Here is a 21,841-nt window from a genome sequence, read left to right as displayed (position 1 = left end):
TCTATTTATATATTTAAAATAGTGTGGTATAACACCAGTCCTTGACTCTAAAGAGAAAGTGCTTCTTTGAAATGACCAAACAATTAAAACTGCTAACTATTCAACACTATCCAATACACCTGAGCGCTTCACAATTCACAATCAGTTTTCTTCTGCTCAAAAAACAGTAACACAGCTGCATGTTTCTTTCTCTTTTCTCGCATGTTCACATCCTGAAGAAAGGCTTATTCAAGAAAACGCAAGCATCTGATTTAATCTTCATCTGCTTTTTGATCCAATATGCTTGAAATATCAAAAGAACGAGCAAAACAATACGAGACTGTGGGAGTTCAAGAATGAAAGAAAATGTCATACGCAGATGGTTAGTCAAAGCCATCACTTGAAATGGGTAAGATGTATGGAACAAGGTGCTACACAAAAGACTTACAAGGTGCTCTCAGAATCTTAATGAAATTGAAATAAATCACAAGTTAATGACTACAACCCAAACACATTGTGACACAACACGTAGCTATCACTTCACCAAATGAGAGATATTACAATCACTGGTATGGTTTCGATCATCCTACAATAAGTTATTGTAGTTTAACTTACTGATGATTGTTATATTGGTGTTGTACGACTAAAAGAATTTCACTATCGTAAATATTGTTGAAATGAATGTTGTTAACAGCAGTGATCCTGCCTACAGCAACTACGTCCTAGGTCAAGAGGCAAACTGTGCCTGGTGCAGTAGCAGAGGAACAGACTCCTTTATCAACATCTCAGGTGAGGACCCTGCTGGGCTGTACATACAGTACCTAAAAATGACTGGAGGAAATGTGGCAACAAACAGAGCATGCATTTAGACACATGTGCAGCACATACAGTAGGAGTATTACAAATTTCAGAAACATTATATAAAGGAAAACTGCCATTAGAAGATTTTAAATGAAAAACAGTATCAGCCAGACCCACCAGGATGCCATATGTTTTGTTAGTGACATGAATTTAAATGACAAAACATTCATAATAATAATAGCTTCCCAGACAATACTGAGTACTGTGAGGGGACATTACACTCAAAGAGTTAAATCTTTTTGTGTCTACGGTTCTACAGTAGGAGAGATGAGCCAAATCTTTTTCCAGGAACAAACCCCAGCCAGCAGTCTTTGAGTAAAAAAGCAAACCTTACCAAACAGTGGTTTTTGGTTCCCAATACAGAAAGGACCTACCCCAGTATTTTCCCTGTTTTTGATTACGAATGACAGCAAAAGAGTAACAGCACACTGAATGACGTACTGAATGCTTTGTATGGCAATGCTTAGCATGATTCACCTTTTCATAGTGGTTAGCAAGAGAACTGATTTAAACAACAAACCAGAACTGTCCCATTGTAAAACTAGGTGCTATTAATCATTGTGTGAATAGTCCAGTCCCTGAATCTATCTTTGGTCAGCGTTCACATCCATCGCCCGTGAGCGCGCAAGGAAAAATGTGCAGCCTCAAACAGATCGGACGTCATTCCCAGAGTGAAGAAACCGTCCTGTGACACAGTAGACATCCAACCAGCACCACAGCGCTGCCTGGAATTCTTTCCCATTGCAAACAAAGGAAGCTGCAGATGTGAGAAAAAACCCCCCGCCAGAAAGCTTCGTGCGCATCTCTTCCAAAGCCATGGCACGTAACCAAAACGATTCTCTTTCAAACGATGAGTCAACAGAAGTAAACGACTGTTTATTTGATGCCCTGTATTTATGAGAATTGGCCTAAATCAGCTGAAACCTTAGCCAGCCGCTCCTGGAAATGAAGAAAGTAGCCAACACCTCTGTGACCCTCACTGGCGCTTAAAACACTACGCAAATGTATTCTTCTAAGCCGACAGTTATTTAGGCTTTAATTAAGTTTTGATGAGACAAAAAACTGTATAAGATGGCCTTTCCTCTGTTCTGTTATCCCTGTTAGTTTGTGTATGTGTGTTTGCGAGTAGCAAAGTTCTCTCCGAAAGCAGAGAACAGGGGTCACTAACTGTATGGGTGAGACTAACATTGCATGGTAGAGCTCACATGTGTCTATTTCAAAAAGCTCAAGAGAATGTCTGTTCAACCATCTGTATGAGAAAACATTTACAAACATAGGAACACTAATATAGGTCAGGCTTTCAAGCGTGCGTGTACAGTTTTTATGTCAGTGTGGGCGCGAGTACGGGGGTGGATACTGAACGGAAACCAGGATCTGTACTGAGAAATACTGTACTTAGGATTTAGAATTTGTTGCAAACATACTGCAACTTTAGAAACGACAATAACAGTAAATTCTCCAACAACATGAGATATGCACATCTTTCTGCACAGCAGCAACTGGACACGATCAGGCTGGAAGTGTCCATCTGACTTAGAAAGTAATATGTGAAAGAGGACAGACAACAGTCCTCGGGTTGTATTTCCTAATCGCACTAAATTTCGTACTGTATGCCAATTCAAACAACCTCGGACATCCAGTCACAGTCCAATCAGAATAAGCAATGAAAATGGTGTCATTTGAAGATATGTATTTTGACTTTTAACACTCAAAAGAGACACTTGGGTCGATGCTCCACGCTACTCTATAGCACAAGACCGTCCACATTTCTTGATTAATGACACCTTTTCGAATGCACATGCTATTAACAGCATGAATTATAATATCCCAGTGCTCACAGTTTATATGAAAATAAAAAAAAATGTATGGAGCCTAATATCACCCTGCAACTCACAACTGGCAACCCACTGAAGCTAAGCAGGTGTGAGCCTGGTCAGTACCTGGATGGGAGACCTCCTGGGAAAAACTAAGGTTGCTGCTGGAAGAGGTGTTAGTGGGGCCACCAGGGGGCGCTCACCCTGCGGTCCATGTGGGTCCTAATGCCCCAGTATAGTGACGGGGACACTATACTGTAAACAGGCGCCGTCCTTCGGATGAGACGTAAAACCGAGGTCCTGACTCTCTGTGGTCATTAAAAATCCCAGGGCGCTTCTCGAAAAGAGTAGGGGTGTAACCCCGGTGTCCTGGCCAAAATTTCCAATTGGCCCTTACTAATCATGGCCTCCTAATAACCCCCCTCTCTGAATTGGCTACATTACTCTGCTCTCCTCCCCACTGATAGCTGATGTGTGGTGAGCGTTCTGGCGCACTATGGCTGCCGTCGCATCATCCAGGTGGATGCTGCACATTGGTGGTGGTGGAGGGGAGTCCCCATTACCTGTAAAGCGCTTTGAGTGGAGTGTCCAGAAAAGCGCTATATAAGTGTAAGCAATTATTATTATTATTATTATTATTAATAACTACACTTAATTACACAGCACAAAAATGTTGATTTCTTATCACCTTCACCTCATGTGAATAGTGTATTGACCGTTGCGGAGGAAACGCTTTGTGAAGGGGAATTAATCTGAGCAGCCAGCGCTTAATGCCGCACTTCGGCATGCTGTAAAACCGCTGGGCGTCACAAACCGAAGACGGAAAACTGCCGAAACACCCGATAACATACTAGCGACGGCATAAACGTAATCTAAAAACAAACCAATCCAGGCACATAGGGTAATGGTGCTCCCTAATTATATCAAAAGTCCCAGTCTGGAGGGGAGATGGTTTACACTCCCTGGGAAAAGCGATCAACCCACTCGCATTCCTACTGTGGATGAATTAGTGTCGCATCTTCCCTGCTGCTGTACTGTATCGATGCTATTCGGATTTCCAGTCTTTGAGGACACTATAGCGAATGCAACATGTCGAGTTTTTAATCATCAGCGTCCAGACACAGAATAGCGACTCAATACAAACCCACTACCCCCTTTCCCTTCCAACCCCGCGCAGGGGAACGGAAAGCCTGCCATTAAAGCTTTTATTTTCCAAGAATTGTTTTCAGGGCCGCGGCCTGAAAAAAAACAACATTAACCAGACCCGTTAGTATCATCCGTCATTTACCCATGCATGACCAGAACACATGTTCGTTTACCACAACAGATGTGCGATCCTGTCAAGAAAAGGTGTGTCATGTGTAATTACTTTCATCTCAAAAATGATTCTCACCGTTTCGCCGTCGGACCCGCGGCTGCTGTCAGTTCATTTCACAAAAACAAGAGAAACCAGGCCGAAGCAATCCAGTCCGAATGATGATATATTCGTGGGAGAAAGCTCCCAGGGTTACTAAGGAACACCGAAACGATGATGGGAATGCGAAAAGGTTGCAAATTAATATAATGTGTAAAATTAACACCTCGGAACTACAACATTCCGGCTTATTTTTTACAATTTGCCCGTGGCACAATTTTAAGATTGAAAGTTTTAAAAAGCTAAAGCAGACGTTTGGTTGATGTTCAAATTACAACCACATGGAAAAAATAAATTATTGCGTTGTTAACATAGTGTATACGTACAGTATATTGTAGCTTCTGTGAGCCTGGATACGGACGTAGAGTCTGTTTACGTTTTGTGCCGGACAAGGTAGCTGTTGTCAAACCGATGACGTACCCCAAAGATTTTTATGAAAATGATTACTTCGTGTAAATGTTTTACTACTTTTAATGATTACTTCAAATGTACATTTAATTTGAATTGCATTTCAAAGGGGGTAGTTTGATCCCTTTAAAGTAAAAAAAAGTAAGATTTTATTGGAATAAAATATCCCTAAGGCTACATACGACGTATTAACATTCATAATCATTTAATGGTCATTTTTCAAATGCATATTAACTATTCATCATTACTCTAACCCTAACACAACCTCTGTTGTTATATATTAATAAATATTTCTGAATGTTACTATAGCATCAAAAAAAATAATTTTTGGTGACCACCATGTGAAGTGGTTGATGCACAGTAGCATTCAAATGTATTCATATCAGGATAAACTGTAACTAAAAGTTTAGTAAAGGAAATGCAGGTGTAAATTATGTTTTTTAAAATGTTACGGAATTTACTGTATCACATCAAAGAATACTGAATATATCAAAAGCTTAAGTGTAACAAATAACTACATATTATGAGAGTCATTAAAATTCTGGAATTTCTAAGTTTCAATAAGAATTATATGCATTTTTATGCCTCAATATATAATATATCATTAATTCATATGCAAATAATTTGATTACAGTCTGGAATGGCGAGACTAGAAATTAGTATGTGTAGTCTTGAACAGAGAAGACTACTGTATGATGGCACCCGATACAAAGCTTCTGGATTCCCACTGGACATTGGATGCAAGCAGAGGATGTGTTCTGTGGGGATGTGTTTAAAACTAAGAACAGAAGGTAAAGAAGAGGTCCTTCTGTACACAAAGGATTGTGGGAGTGTGGAACAAGTCATGTTGTTGAAACTGATACCATGGCTTCCATCAAGACACACCTGGATGATATAATGGGATCCTATAAGTACTAAAGGCCAAATGCCTTCCTCTCATTTGTAATTTTTCTTACGCATCAAGCCAATATTGGAAAGACACTTCCTGGCATTCTCTTAAGTTGTGGCAATGTGGAGTCTACCCTGGTAGCAGAAGAGGTACAAGGCGGGACTACATCCTGTTCATCGCACGCACACGGAGACAATAATAATTGAAATAATTGTGTTGATGTAAAACAAGTGCATATTTCACTTACTGTATTATATAGATATTTTTTTTGAACATCTAAATAATCAAATTTGCACCTCAGATATCTTTAAGATTAGTTTTAGAATATGGAGAATAAGTTTAGCTCTAGAGCAAAACACTTTAAAAATGACCTAGCTATGAATTTTGGTATCAGCAGAAGCCACCAATCTGTCATATTAAATTCCTCAGTGCCATCCTGACAGACAGTTACAACATAGGATTTATATTAAATTTACAACTATGTCACAGCAGTATTTCGCTCCAGACTGAATGGCTGTGCTGTCAGTCCAGTAGTCTCAGAGGGTAATGGATTAATAAAGTGGTCCTTTGAAAGTGCAGTCTATAATTCCAGTCCTGCTGAGGGGTAATGAGAGAGAACAAAGGCACTAAGTCACGCATAAAAGCTTGGCTGAATTACATGTGTTGTAAACTTCTAGCTCAACGTTAAATTTTCTTTATGGGACTGTATATGCTCAGAGGCTGATAAAGAAAAGAAAGTTCTTACGATCTACACAAGGTTGGAATGATTAAGAAAACATTGGTGTCTGACAAAAGTCCTTTCGCTGCTGTTTAACCAGCTGCAGAAGGCCTTTGTCTGAAATTATTTTTTAATCATTTAAGCCTTCAATATGACATAGAACTACCTTTTCTCTATCAATCATTTATACTGTATATACAATGTGGCTTAACCTACCCTATCTCTCTAGATTGGGACACCAGCAGAGCTTAGTGTGGGCGTTAAAAGCCACAGTGAATTATGGGTATAACTGGTATACCCTTGAAACTCTTAAGGCTGTCAAATTTTGCTCCAACATCTTGCACGGCCTAAGAGATAGATAAGAATTGTGTATGAATATTCATTTGGTCTTCGTTGAATCAGCAGTGCTACAGGAGACGGGACTGTTGTAAGATTTTTCATTTAGTCTTGTGGTAAGAGGAGCTGGAATGAGAAATCGTAACACAATGAACACAACTTGTTTCATTGTTAACCCATGTGCAGTTTGCTCTCACTTGGCGTGACTATAGAGTAATCCGAGGAAATGTCTCTGTGAGGGACACCGCAGTGATGTATGAATTGGCGACTTGAACCCACAGCCTTTTGCCCCAGCGGGAACACTTGAGAGGGGAGATCACACGTAGTGGAGCCTCCCTTTGTGAGATGAAAAACTGCACGTGCACAGACTACAGCTGAGAAGAACAATCCTCCCACGCAACCTGCAACCCTTCCTGGCTGCCTGAGATTTTCATCACATGGGTTCACTGGGCACACTGGGAAATGGATGACACAGTTGTTGTAAATACGACATCTTGAAGGCGATTGCTGTGTTATATTGTAATATGTTGCTTTCCCTTTTGTATAACACTGTGACTTTGAACTACAGGATATTGTGCATTCAATTTTCAGTGTAGTTTAATGTACTGTATTTTGGTGAATACTTCCGTCTTCATTACAGTACATATCTTTGGGAAAATGATTCAGTCGGCATATTTTATTTACTGTATAAATCCAAAAGCATGAGATAAGAAGTTTCAGGGTGAACAAAGTTTCTGCTCTCTGCCAATCATTTTTTATTATTTTAGTTGTATGTTGGACGGCACGATGGTGCTGTGGTTAGCATTGCTGCCTTGCCGCGCAGGGCCCCTTGGTTCAGTTCTGGATGCGGGGTGTTATCTGTATGGAGTTTGCATGGGTTTTCTCCGGTTTCTCCCCACTGATAGCTGGTGTGTGGGGAGCGTACTGGTGCACTGCCTGCCATTGCATCCTCCAGGTGGGGCTGCACATTGGTGGTGGTGGAGGGGAGTCCCCATTACCTGTAAAGCGCTTTGAGTGGTGTGTCCAGAAGAGTGTTACAGAAGTGGAAGGAATTATTATTGATTATGGAATGGGATATCTGTCAAAATAGCATATATTTCTAAGTTCATGATGCTCAAATTTATTCATACCTTGCAATCAGTGGATAGGTTCTCAAGCCTCTTATGAGGGATATTCTTACAGATTACACAACTCGATCTTGTGATCTGCTTTCTTCAGCTCATAAACATTCTGCAGGAGCCTATAGTAACTATTCAAAAACACCTGATCCCTTCTTTTGAAATATTTTATTGCCCTTTTTAATACTGCAATATATTAAGGCACATTAATTTGCTATGATGGGTTTACAGCTCACATTGCGTCAGTGTATAACTGTACTAAATGAGAAATTTCTCTTCTGTTTTTCTGCAGCCTTATAATGCTTACAATTCCAAATTTCGAGATTACTATTTTTACAACAGGATTTTACAATCTTACTATTATATCTTCCTTTCTATACACATGTATCCATATACTGATTTTAAACCAAGCTCAATTTCTGTTTGGGAAAAGGCACTGGGATTAATTGAAATTATGTGTTTTAAAAATACTTAATGTTTCCTATAGAAGGATGGAACTAGCTGAGAAATAAGATTGAAATTACATTAATACTTAAGTATTATATAACTTTGCATAAATCACTTTTGGGGAATTGATATATTTTATTATTATAGCCTCTGGCTCTTATATCCTTTTATTTTAATCAAATTAAGCCCAAATGTTCAGACAGTACAGTAGGTGGAATTTAATGTTATTTTTACCACCTGTAATATAAATTAAAACAGATGTCTTTCAGAAACTCTAAAAAGTGTACACAAAGATTTATCTCACTCCCCTAATTTTTGTGGTTTTCTTTCAAGAAAAAGCAGGTGTCCATTTAAAACAGCTGCAAAGGCTTTATGAACATGGCCTGGGGTGTTTTGACATTTGAAGAGAGTAAATACAACACATCATGAATGCATTCAGTTTTATTTAGGTAGGAAGATCTTAACTGGTAGCCTTTACTTTAAGGCATTTCAAAATGTACAACAAAATTGAACCACTGATTTCAGCAGAATACAAAAATACACATCTCAGTGACTTCCATACAGTAATAAATAGGTATTAATCATGCATTCTACAATAAAAAAGGCACAGAAAACAGTCACTTAGTAGTCATAAAAATTACTACCTAACAAGGTCACCCAAATATCTATACAAGTAACTGTAACATTATATTCCAAAGGTGAAAACACAAACATTTTTTTCCTTAAACCTTATGCAATAAATACTCAAATATTGTATTTATATTAAAAATAAAACTGTGCCATTGTAAACAGTATGTAAACAAATTAAAATCATTTCTCCTTAACATTAGTAAAACCAAGTCACAAATACCTTATCCTGCTCTGTAAATAGACAAATTGGTTGGTTGTGATACCAGGCAGTTTAAAGCTTCACATATTTACACAGCTGGAACACTCATTAAGCTCTATGCTGTAAGTGGACCAAGCACCCTTATAAAATATATTGCAGTATTTATGCTGCACGGGTTGTGCATTCTTTTGTGTGACTCCAAGGAGTATCTTAATAAAGCAATATAGACTAGTTGTGATATGGACTGTAGTATGTGGTACAGCGCTACTACAAAGAGGGTTCCTGCATTAGAACTTGCACTAACTAGGTGCAGTATATTTTTGTAAGGGCAGTCAACAGCACATTTACAAAACAAAAGACATTTCAAAAAACAACAACTGACTTTTGGTGATTTAAGGCTTAGTCAGAGAATTCAGAGAGGCATTTTTTTTTGTAAATTATACAGTATGTGTTCAGAACCGCCTGTGTGCCTCTCTCTTGGTGAAACGAAAAATCTAAAGGGGGACAAAATATTTCCTGTGCGGGGTCACAGACTTCTTCAGTGCTACAGTTTCGGTGTTAGTCTGCTGCTAGCAGAAATCACAGTCGGGGAAAATATGAAGATGCTAGACTTATTAAGACCAACTTATTAGACCAATTTAAATTTTTGCAGACTCAACCTCAACTGCACATTTGGTACTGTCTGGTTTCTACATTTATATGCGTGAAGCATTTCATTCTATTACAGCCAAACTTCGTTGTCTAAAATTTGCATAATGTTTGGTTGAGAAATATTGACAAGGGTCACCTACAGTATTATTAAGTAATCCAGAAAGTGATAAAGGGACAGCTCCACCTTGAAACCTCTGAAGAATGCACATGTGGGAATAAAGTCATTGGCAGCTGGGACAAATACTCGTCCTTTTTCAGTAACAGGAGGCTGAAGGGAATACAGTACCTTGCAGAGCTGGAGCAAGGACTACAGTAGGAGCTCCACCATCTCAACCATTTCTGGATCTTGGGACACTGAACACAAGTGTGCAGACAATATTATTCAACTGTTTTAAATATTATTTAACTGTGTTTGCTGTTTGCCTGTTCAATATTGTCATGTGACAGTCTCAATCAACCACTGCATTTTTTTAAATCCATCGGTGCAAGGACACCACCAGCAAGTGCACATTCTGCACATCACTGTCTCCATTGCATACGTTGGCAGTATACTAGACTCCCATTTTGTTTTTGTTAGTCGAACCAATCTGCATTATGATTCAGAAACACATTAAATGGTTTCTGCATTTCTTGTTTTTAAAGCTCTCTTGTTTTACTCTCTGCTGAGTTTGAAAAAAAAAACTATTTCAGATTTCCCTAGTTTTCATGAGAAAACATCTATGACCGCCTTTTTGTTTTCATCTTTGGTTAGGAGTCCTACAGTGCACAGGAAGAGATCAAGTTAACTTCCTAAAAGGGTACAAGAAAAGTGAGATGAACTGCCCTCTTTTTCTAAAATACTGTATAATCCTGTAAAGGAATACTCAGGAAGAAACAATAAAATACTATGGTCAATACCTTATCATTTCTTGCTGTCCTCACCTAAAACATTATTTTTTTATCTCAGTCCCATGTAGTGGAAAACAGATGTATCCACCCACTCCAAAGCCAATAAATAATATGGATAATTAAACATTTCTTTCAAATTAATACAGAGAGGCAGCACTTACTGTACGAGCTGCAACCTTTCATTTAAACAGAATTATTGACTTTTTAATTTAAAAGCTAGGCGATCCAAAAAAAAGACTGGTTTATCACTGTTACCAGACAGTTAGAAAGTTCATTTCACCTATTTAACAATTAATTACCATATTTAGTCTGTGTAGCACTGTAGAGTGTTAAATGGGGGCAAGATAACATTCTCTAAAGAGAGATACAATGTTTATTGCAGTACACATGTCAGAATAAAATGTTTATGTTCTACTTTGAACATAGAGTAAGATAAGAACAGAAACAAACTGAAGAACCTTTTTAGTGGTCTAAAAAGTACAGTCACAAGCACTGTACTTTTTAGACCACTCTGAATGATTATATATGATTCTTCTTTACATATTTCCAGGTTTTTAAAAGCTATTACAGGAGTAACAGAAGTGCCCAACAGTGAAATGGAGCCGCACAACAATTCCATGTTTCTGACATTACTTGAAATTGAAAGTAGTAGCAGTTCATTGGAACAACAGGTTTATTCCATGCTGAAAAAAAGAAGAAAGAAAACACAACGTTTCGGCCGTGGAGCCTTTTTCAGGTCTGAGAAAGGTTCAGGTTTCTCACACCTGAAGAAGGCTCCACTGCCGAAATGTTGTGTTTTCTTCCTTCTTTTTTTCAGCATGGAATAAATCTATTACTTGTTCCTTTGCACCCTACGCATCCTGACGTAGCTACCCACCTGTAGTAGTTCATTGTTTTGTTTCTATTTAAAAAAAAAAAATGGTATGGTAACAAAGTCACAAAAGTTGCTTTTTTGGTTCCTTTCAAAATATTCAAAAAGTAAATCTTGCAAATGCAATTTAGGTCCAGTGGACTGAAAACCATGTGACCCAAATATAAAACTTCTAAACTACTGGGAAGGAATTTAGAGTACATTCCATGCAAACGCATTTGCTCTTAGAATTTAAATTCATATCGTCTGATCCAGCTATCCATTTTCTAACCACTTTAACCTGGGAGCCGGAGCCTATCCCAGCTTGCAATGGGCGCAAGTCAGGATACACCCTGGATGTGACGCCAGCCCATCACAGAGAACACACAGACACCGACACACACACCAGGGCCTACCGGTACTGTACTGTATGTCTTTGGATTCTGGGCGGAAACCAGAGCACACAGAGCAAACCCTAGCTAAAACAGGGAGAACATATGGACTCCACGCAGACAGCACCCTATGTCCACAATTGGCACTGTGGCACTGTGGCTAAGGATCTGCGCCTATGGCTGGAAGGTTGCCAGTTGCCGGCAGAGGAATCCTACTCCGTTTGGCCCCTGAGCAAGGCCCTTAACCCCAGCTGCTCCAGGGGCGCCGTATAAATGGCTGACCCTGCACTCTGACCCCAAGCTTCTCTCCCCGTCTGTGTGTCTGTGTGTCTCATGGAGAGCAAGCTGGGGGGTATGCGAAAAGACAAATTGTATATGGCTAATAAAGGGATCTTATCTTATCTTATGTATGTTACGAAAAGAATGGAAATTATAAATGTGTATTAGTTTGTCTTTTCCCAGGATAAGCAAAACCCCAAAATAATTATTAAAGTTTTAAAAACAGAAAACTTGAGAACAAACCTTGACAGATGTTTTGCATGAGAATAAAAGAAACATATTTTAAACTGTGACTAGGCCTGGGGAAAGCCTCCATTTTTAAACGGTGTTTACATTTTTCAATTTCAAGCAAGGTTAGAAAAACTGAACCGATAATATTACACCTACTGTACCACAATACATTTTTTGGGACCTTCCAAAATAGAGGAAGAACATTTTACTTGAAACCTTTAACTCACATTTGCTTAACTCTAGGTCCTATACATGTGCCAGTGTGTGTGCCAGGGGAAAAAATTTAAGACATTTTGAAAAAAGTAAAAAATAAATGCTTGTCCCAGTGAAGCATTTTGTAACTTTTCAAACCTCATCTATCTTTCTTTCTAGCAGCAAAACCAGAAGGAATGCTCAGTCAATTTGTAAGCTAATTTAGAACAGATTAAATCTTTATAAACTAGAGTTTTAAAAAACTATAAATACTGATTAAAAATAGCAAATCCCACAATTATTCACACTTCACTTATAATAAATATATACCAAACACAGGTTTTACTCTCACAAGTATTAAAATAACCTAGACTACTGCTTACCTTATCTGTAATATAGAATTTGTTTTTACAAGTTGGAGAATAATACTTGATAGAGGTACTAGTATAGGTAACATCATGATTGTGGTAAACATTATTAGTGCAACAGATTGCATTATAGATCAATATCAAAACAGGCCGGTATGAAAGCATCATATATGAATGCATCACACGCCTCATTTCCTTCCAAGGGATATGATTTTCATCTTGAAAGCATAACTAAACTGCAAATCAGAATGAGGAGAACCATCTCTCCAAAGGGTTTAGTGAAAATTATATAGTACTGTATGTGTTCTAGCCTTAAAACAATATATCCGGAATCTTTGTGAATTTATTTCTCTTCTCCTCCTAGCACCTTGATGTTGGCTCTAGTAAGAAATACCTTATTTCTTACCAGTCTGGAATTGAAGATTGGTGTCCTTAAATAGAGGTGTATGGTCTCAAAGCTCGTTATCTGAGCCAGTCAAGATAAGCAGGCCCAGCCTGAAGCTACTGTATGCTACACCTTCCAATTACTGTAAATGAAATGTTCAGTATCCACATATCTGTAAGCTGCCATTTTAAATGCATGCAGAAGAGGTAAGGGCCCAAAATTCTCAGCCACTTGGTATGTGCAACAACATGTTTTTTATTCTGATATTTAGTTATTCATCAAAGAGATTTCGGCCCAGATCAAAACCCTTCCTTGTCTCACCTGCCAAACATAAATAACATATACCCAGTTATGAATCGTGTTTGTTTTTTTTACTGCGTAGAAGGAAGAAACTCTTAGCAATTAAAAGGCCACCATCTAGCACAGAGTTGTAATTTACAACTGGTGAGAGCATCACTGTTCTGATTCATACCTCAGTCTCATTCTTAATTCCCAGACTAGCCTAAACATACTTTCCATTTTAAAGTGGGTAAAGAAAACTAAGCAGCTGTCTGCATTGGAGGTGTTATAGTTCAGACAGCTCCATTTGCTAACAACTATTCTCCACTCATCTGCCCAGTGTGTATATACCAGAGAAATCTGAAACTGAACAAGACACAGAAAATCATTGTACAGACATACGATTGTGGCTACAGCAAGAAGTTGTCTTTCTCTTAGATTTGCACTTCAATGTGCTGCATATAAGGTATGTAGGGTCTCAAGCATAAAGTAGTAGGCATTATGCTCCTTATAATACATGAAATGAATCATTCGTTTGATGGATTTACAGTGTGTGAGTTCTGCGCCCCCTACAGGAATCAGGAATTTATAGCACTTCCATTTCAAAGGTACAGCAGTTCATCACCACAATGAATCGATATAAATCAAGTTCCGTGAAAGGGGAAATGTATCACTAAAGGACCTGCGACACTCTGTCACAGTCCATGAAATGACTGCATTTACTAAACAACAACATGTCAATCTTCTGTGAAAGATTGTGGTGACAATATGATGGACACATGGACCCTTTTCACATTTGGCAAACATTTAAGGAAGCATAGTTCAACAGGATAATCAACAGAATTATGGAAGTGTTTCTGGATAAATTTATCATTTTCTAATGGTTCACCATTTATCTATAAAGAGAGGAGCAGGAAAATCGCTTTTTGCTACAGAAGAAAAATTAAATTATACCTTTTAAAAAAGTTAAAATAAATAGAATATTGCACCTTTATCAGCATATAACAATTTAACACACAGAATAAATCCCTAAAATTGCCATTTCTAACTTAAAATGCGCTCTGGTGCAGTGAGCGTTTGAAGATGTCTAATTAGTTTATAATACATCAAATACTAAAAAAGCTTATAAATAACAACTTTACCAATATACATTTTCATTGCATTATGTGATAAAACCTTAGCATCATACAATATGCCTTGCAATGCTTAAACCTACTTTTAGTTAGTACAGTGAGTCTTATAAATGTGCTAGCTTAAGTTACACTGCATGCTCCAACAACAAAGCAGCACTTAAAAGTGTGTCGCAGCTCAACTGCATAATTTCTGTAATTTAACCAACATACAGAATATACTTATTATGTACTTATATATTATATTTAGAAATGTTTGAGATTAGTGCATAAGCTACCACATTGCAGTTAATTTAGCAACAGACTGAACTGTGTGTCTATGATGTTTGTTTTAAGTACAACAGAAAAAATACAACTTGAAGGTGCAAACATTATTCATCCACTAAATTCTTTCAAAGACTATTCTAACACTATTACTATTTCAGCATTGGCAATAGGTGCCTGAGTATTTCCTCATGAAACAGTAAATTGTTAATATCTTTAACTCTTTTGAACAGTCCTTCATCTTTTGGCTTTAATTTCAGTTGTAAAATGTCCTCTGTTTAAGGGATTAGTTCTCTCATTTAGTGGAAGATTTAGGGACTTTAGATCTAATGTGAGTTTTGAGAACAATTGACATTCTAATGTCAATGCGAGGAAGGAATCAGCTCTAAATACACTGAAATGTAAAAGAACATTTCACTTTGGTACTGGTTTTCACAGTTACAAAATATTGTGAAAAAGAAATCATTCGACTGACAGTGTCCTTCCGGGTTCTGAAATGTTCTGGGCAGAGTTATTGTTTAAAAAAAAAGTATGGCAATCTGTGAAACGCGCTATACAATAACTACCCTTCAGGATATGGCACAGATGCTACAGTTCGCACAATTCCTTAACACAGAGTAGGTTCATGCAAGAATAGAAAAAGGCTACTTTAGAGCAAAGAGATACTTCAGTAGTAAATTACAGGATATTAAATCGATATAAAACTTGTTCAAGTGTTCTTCTTGTACATAAAAAATCAAACATTTATCATGCAGTAAAAGATATACCAAATTAAGCAGGCACACCATGCATTGTTATTTCACCGCTTCTGAACCTTTTCACCATTTTGGTCACTAATCTATCTTTTCTGTTTCCTCCACCACAGTTTGAATAAAGATAAACCACTGGTCACCTTACCATTGTACAATGTAAACAAGTTATACCTAAAATGTTGCATCACATTACCAAAAGCTAGCGGTCTACTGTAAAGTGATATGTTGACTTGCTATAATGAAGCCATATGCAAAATTGATGATGCTGTCTTTATGGAAGTCCTATGTTTTGCTACCTCTTGTGTGTCTGTGGTAATGCAGCCTCTGCTTTTTTACCAACAGTTGCATACCTGTTTGTGCCATACATGAAGAACATTAAAATGGCTTTTAAAAAAGATTGACAACCTCCAACATCATTACGTCTCTCGAGTCCTTGCTTGCTTTTTGGCACAGACTTTGAAATCTTTTAAGCAGAGTGCAGTCATTCCTTTTAGCAAAAGATTAACTATCAAAACAACTTTCTTCCCCCTCTTACTCCTCCCAGTCTCTGTACCAGGCTCTCGGACTATGTTACCCCTTAAGTTAGGGGCTCCTCAAAGTTGTGTGCGCGAAACACTCAGAAGCTGGCCTCCGTTACGCCGGTTGGCCCTGGTACGTCACAGCTCCAACAGGGTGTTCTTTGCGAGTTCTTTAATTCCCTGAAGAATTCGCTTCATGTGTCCCACCTTCGTTATCCCCAGGTCCTAGGGTTACAACAAAAACAAAGGCTGAATCAGACGGGGACCACTTGTGATTTTGAGTCAAAGTCCCCAGAAAAGAGATATTGGATGCGAGATGATGACGCGATTCCAGTCTTGAGGGCTCAGTGTCGTTGGACAGCTTCCTGCAGCAAAGTGACATCTTCCAGAGTCATAAAACACCCAAAACATATCAACAAATACAGCTAAATTATGGTAATTTGTCGCTGGATTTTTTCACTCTACTGCAGAATGCCTCTGAAGGAAAAAGGGTGAAAGTGATGAGCTCAGAAAGGAATGCAGGGCTAGTGACAGACCAGGACTTTACCTTTAAACTTAACCAGTTTCTCTCCTGTCAGAACATACAGGTAAACTAATTACATTCCAGCTCTCAGCAGCTTACAAAAAATCTGCCCATTTTGAGAAAACAGGCAACCAGGACAAAGCCGGAAAAGGGTTTCAAACTATTTTGAAAATCTAGGGGCGTGTCTCAATGAGTATTGAGTAACAGATACGAACAACTCTAGAAGACAGGTGTAGTAAACACTGCTAAGACTAAAATGGTAAAACGTGCATCGCAGTATACAGAAAGAGAATTTAAAAGAGCTGGACTGCACAACGTTATACTTTGGAAATCATATCCCATAAATGTGCTATGCTACCAAAATATGAAAAAGAAAGTCTGTAGTCATACAGGTTCAGCATGTTGCTTAAATCACCCGGAGTCGCAACATAAAAAAGGTGACCGTTTTCAGCTTCCTCTTTAAACTTTGCAAAAATGAGGGAGAGTGCCATTGGAAAGGTAGCAACAGAGATATTTTGGTTAATAAGCTTGATTTTGACCATGTCCTAGTGAGCAAAATGCTGTATCAAAAAAGAAGCTTTAAATGTGTCATGGGGAACAAGAAATACTTCTTTTTGAAACCCAGATTCAAAATAGTATTGTTTGATAACAGTCTACTGTTGGAATATTTAGTGGAGAAGGGTACTTTTAGCTTTATAACATAAAGAACAGTTAAGTTATTTTACACATATCACATACAGTACATGTACTGTATACATGCAATACATAACGTCAGTGAATATATACAGTATATAGGGGGAACTATGTAAACTGGTTCTTTAAGCACAATAACACATTGTAAGAGTAGTCTTCTGCAAGATAAAGCAATGTACAACAGAAATTTTAGATAATTTTTATCCGATTTTGAAATTCCCTCCAAAAAATCAGACTGCTGAAGGTAGAAAATATTAAATTAATTAACTGAAGACAACAAAGACAGCCCAAGAAAAATGGTAATCCAATGAAAATTAATGATGAAGACACATGTGTGAAACAATGGCGACAGAGTGATAATAACTGGCACAGTCCAAGATAAGGCTCAGATACAGTACATATATTGTTGTGTTCTAGTAACTACATTGTCCTTATCTTTCACAACATGGGGATTGATATTGCTTTTGGAGGAATGAACAAATTGTTCCTCTCTTCCCTGAATGTCACTATACAGTTCTCAGCACCTCTTTAAAGTGTGTCTGAATGCCATGCTCTTCATTGTGAAATTTCCTTCATGAAATAAAGAGTACAGGAGTCTTCCTACTGAGTGTGTGTTTGGGTATTGGAGACAAATTTGTAAATTATAAGACTTCAGAACCTATAGATCAGAGAATTCCATGGGTTATAAACAAGTTCCACATATAAAAATGAAAAAGTAATAGCTAAACTGCACAAAAAGTGTCCCTGTCATTTAATAAATAAATTTAAGAGCGAGCCTAATGCAAGTAAATAAATTAACATATAACCATTGCTAATATTTGACATATCAGCTAAAATAAAAAAAAAACATATATATGGGATATACTATGTTTTCACTTGCTTTTAGTAGTAGGCTAAGACCAGAAACGTATTTTTTTGGTCAGTCTTGAGATACGAATCACACAAGTCACAGTTACACAATCTCTGGCATATCCTGTCAGGAATTCCAGGAGACGTGCCCAGTTTCCTGTGCTATATGCCCATTGTCCTCTCATTTGAAGATCTGTGTTACTTACAGACATATTGAGTCATTAAACATCCACCTTGGTAAGACTAAAATTTGAACCCGGCCTTGATATGAGTCTTGTTCTTATTGCAAATGTTAAACTGCTATAAAGCTGACACTTTGAAAATAAAGGAAATTAAATATATGTGTCCTGTTACTCACATCTGATAACAGTGGCCACTAGCTAAAGGCTTCTCTTCAAACACCTACCACCATGCATTTTAATACCTTGTTTTTTAGCATTTTTGCTGTTGGTGTCAAATACCTAGAATCCACACTTAAGCACTGCCTCGTATGTTGCCAAATCTTATTTTGACTGTGAAAGAGGCACCGTTAATAATTTCCCACTATCATTGTTATTCATACATTTGGCTGATCCAATGTAGTTATCCAATGTAACTCCAGTCAATTGACAGCTCAATGAAATATTTTTAAGAGCATAATTTAGCCATGTCTGTCTCTGCTTTCTAGGAGCTGAAAACGCTGTACAAAATTAAAAAAAGGGCTTACAGAATGAGCACACATTGTTAGTAAATTAGTTCTGTTCTCAAACAACGTTTGCACAGAGAAAGCCAAGCAGTGCAGCACACAACAGCAGAGAGGGGCAGAGGCAGAAAAGACAGAGAGCAGAGAAAAGAATGCGTGAGAAGAAGGGAAAGAAGAGCTTTTTTTTTTAAGTTTCCAAGGATAGAGTTAGGCACAAAGGGAATACCTTCAGGTCGCGCCTTTCCAGGTGCAACAGCTCAGAGCCTCGGATGTCATGGCGGATGAAGATTTCTTTGTACTCTCCCAAGCTGAGCAGATCCAGCCAAGCAGCCACTTCGTCAGTGCCCCACCTTTGAACTACCAAAGTTAAGAGCAAAAGCCCCTTAATTTCTACGAGCTCAAATGCATCACGAAGCAAACAGGGTCAGGCCAAAGAGAGGAAAACAAACAGGGCAGAGGAATTGCTGCAGCAGATAGCGAGAGACGGGTTAAGAGGTATACAGTTTCCGGTCAATAGACACCAGGTCTCAGAGGTTTCACATGCAGGTTGTTTAGTAGGACTTCCACCATTGACACAGGACATAGGAAAGAGGATAGGTGAAGCCTGTGCAACCTAAGTCTGAGCAACTGTTTATTTATTGACAAAATGTTCTGGGCACTAATTTCAAAAGGAATGTGTCGTTCTCTACTCCAATACCCTGTATTCATGTGCTGCTACACAAGCTCTCAGAGGGGTCCAGTAGGGTTACTGTTGCCACTACTTCTTTAATAACCTGCCTGTAAGTTTTCTGAACAAGTTATAAATACTTGACCTGAATGTTATTTGCTTTTTATTCCCACATAAACTCATGGATATGTACTCCGGAGAATTTGAAGTCTCAAATTGGGGGATAGCACTGAATACCACTTTCCTATGTGATATATATGTCATGATGTACATATACCACATAGAAAAACATAGCTAACCTCTATAAACAGACTGAAATAACATGGGGTTTTGAATGTAAATTTGGTCTAGCCAATTGTTTTTGTTACATGCACCCGATTTCAATTAGCCAGTTAAGGGTTTTTCACCTCTTGACTCGCAGCTATGAACCCAGTGACCGCACAGGGGGGGAGAAACGAACGAGGGAGATCAGACCGAATCCTCTGACCCGCCCACTGTCCAGCCACTTGTCCTTTTCATGTCACAAGACTACAGAGAGAAAGCCCTAGCCAGCCTGCTCCGGCCCCACTGTCAGCAGTAGAACCCGTGAACGTACAGTACATTTCAATCTGCCAGCGCCTTGATCCGCAGAATTTGTTTTTCTTTTTCGTTTTTTAAGGTTGACTTGAGATTGTGGGCGGCCCGGCGGCGTGGTGGTTGGTGTTGATGTTTTCTCAGTGCTGGGGCCCTGGGTTCAATTTGGGACCTAGGGGCGCTATCTGCGAGGAGTTCATATGTTCTCCCTGTGTTCCCCGGGGCTTCCTCTGGGGGCTCTGGTTTCCTCCCACAGTCCAAAGACATGCTGGTAGGTTAACTGTGACCTGATGATGTGAGTGCGTGCAAGTCTGCGTGTGCCCTGTGAGGGACTGGCCTCCCATGCAGGATGTACTGTGTCCCGCCTTGTACCCACTGCTTGCTGGAACAGGCGGCAGCTCCCTCTTGACCCTGAATTGGAAGAAGTGGTTAGAAAATGGGTGGATGGGCTTGAAATGGTCTTCAGCCCAACTGCAGTCTCCTTGTGACTTAGCATATGGATACAGGGTATTGGTTATGAAAATTCTTCCCATGATCTAACAGTGTGGGTTTTTGTTATTTAAAGAAAAGATTTAAGATTTCAAAATAGAAACTTTAGTCTAGACTGGGCATTCCTTTTTGCTTTATGCTCGGAATATCCCATATGGTGTATCTGGCAGCATTTGACATTATTTATGTGATCTGAACAAACTGGATCAACTGTATATTTCAGACCAGCAAACACAGGCCCGGTTGAAGCAGATGTTTTACTTAGTATTTACAAAATACTCCTAAATATCTACAACAACATCACAGGGGAAAGAGTGAGCTTTGAGTCGGAGAATATGGTTTTCATTTGCTTCATTTCAGATCAGCATTGCAGTAGTTCAGATTGTTTGCATTCGGATCAAATTGGCATTAAAATTCTTTCTTTTGCAAGGCCTGAGAAAATCATTCTCCACTGTAGATCAAATGTTGTGCTTAGGAGAGGCTAGAAAAATGTATCCTGTCTGACTGTATTCATTTAAGCTGTTGATTTAGTATTAAGTGGATGTTTTAATGGCCATCCTTTGTTCAAATGCTTGAAAGGACTGCATCTAATTCCTGCTCCGTATTTTCACTTTTCTTGATCTAAATGTAATAAAATCCCATTTTTGTAAACTTGGTTTGTGCCTTTTTTGGAGACAATTCGACAGCTGAGTTTTTCTTTCTCTGGGCATAAGACAACATTATGAACAAATAAACTGCACTGGAATGCTCACGAATGGGTAGGCTTGACTGAGAAGGACTGAATGACAAAGAGCATTAACAATCAACCTTGAAAATAAGCAGACATCCATTTATTTCCACCACTGACTGATCTCCTGGGTGTAATTAATCAGAACTGAAAGCTTCATAGTAAATGATATCGGACCAGGCGATTGCTGGGAAGACAGTTTTGTTTGGTAGCTGTCTGTATTTGGTTATCAGCAGCAGGGCTCATATTTTAATCCTCGTTTGACATCCAACGGGTTTTGCAAAAGTAAAACACAGCTTTACCTCATGTCACCTAGTGATGTTGGGGAAAAAAGAACTGTTTGATTTTTTAATAAAGTTCAATGCCAATATTGAAATTTTGTTTTGACAATACTTGGATAAATATTATTGAACCAATTAGTTTGAAATGTGTAATATGAAGGTCAGAAAGGCTGACAGCCCTGTAGCTGAGCCCCACATAACTAAGTTGTCTGAGAAGAAGAAAAAGAAAAAAGTAAGATGAGCACAGTTCAGTCATTTTGCACATTCAGAAGGCAAAGTCATTACAGACAACATGACGTAGGTATGGAAACATTTCTATTCTGCATTTAACAGAGGAAAGAAAATCCAAACTGATTTTGTTTTTG

At 38.4% G+C, this 21,841-nt stretch overlaps 2 protein-coding genes across 11 annotated transcripts in view; both read right to left on the bottom strand.

Moving 5' to 3' along the window:
• Window positions 1-4,179, bottom strand: part of akap11 (A-kinase anchoring protein 11) — a 35,181-nt gene extending 31,002 nt beyond the window's left edge. For both annotated transcript variants that reach the window (XM_088602428.1, XM_088602444.1), the window contains exon 1: window positions 4,048-4,179. The gene's annotated coding sequence lies outside the window, so the exon portion shown is untranslated. The remainder of the gene's footprint in view (window positions 1-4,047) is intronic.
• A 4,231-nt stretch (window positions 4,180-8,410) lies between these two features.
• The window catches only part of dgkh (diacylglycerol kinase, eta), a 102,708-nt gene continuing 89,277 nt past the window's right edge, over window positions 8,411-21,841 (bottom strand). For 8 of the 9 annotated variants that reach the window (XM_088602475.1, XM_088602484.1, XM_088602493.1 and 5 more), the window contains 2 exons: window positions 18,966-19,096; window positions 8,411-16,217 (listed from right to left, as the gene is read on the bottom strand). In XM_088602475.1, coding sequence (XP_088458601.1) covers window positions 16,131-16,217; window positions 18,966-19,096 — 218 coding nt within the window. In that variant the 3' untranslated portion in view covers window positions 8,411-16,130. The remainder of the gene's footprint in view (window positions 16,218-18,965; window positions 19,097-21,841) is intronic. The other variant, XM_088602500.1, reaches the window with a different exon arrangement.

The sequence above is a fragment of the Lepisosteus platostomus genome, chromosome 2, assembly GCF_059453375.1.
Source record: "Lepisosteus platostomus isolate fLepPlt1 chromosome 2, fLepPlt1.hap1, whole genome shotgun sequence".
Lineage (NCBI taxonomy): Eukaryota > Metazoa > Chordata > Actinopteri > Semionotiformes > Lepisosteidae > Lepisosteus > Lepisosteus platostomus.
This window is presented reverse-complemented; position numbering and strand designations above follow the sequence as displayed.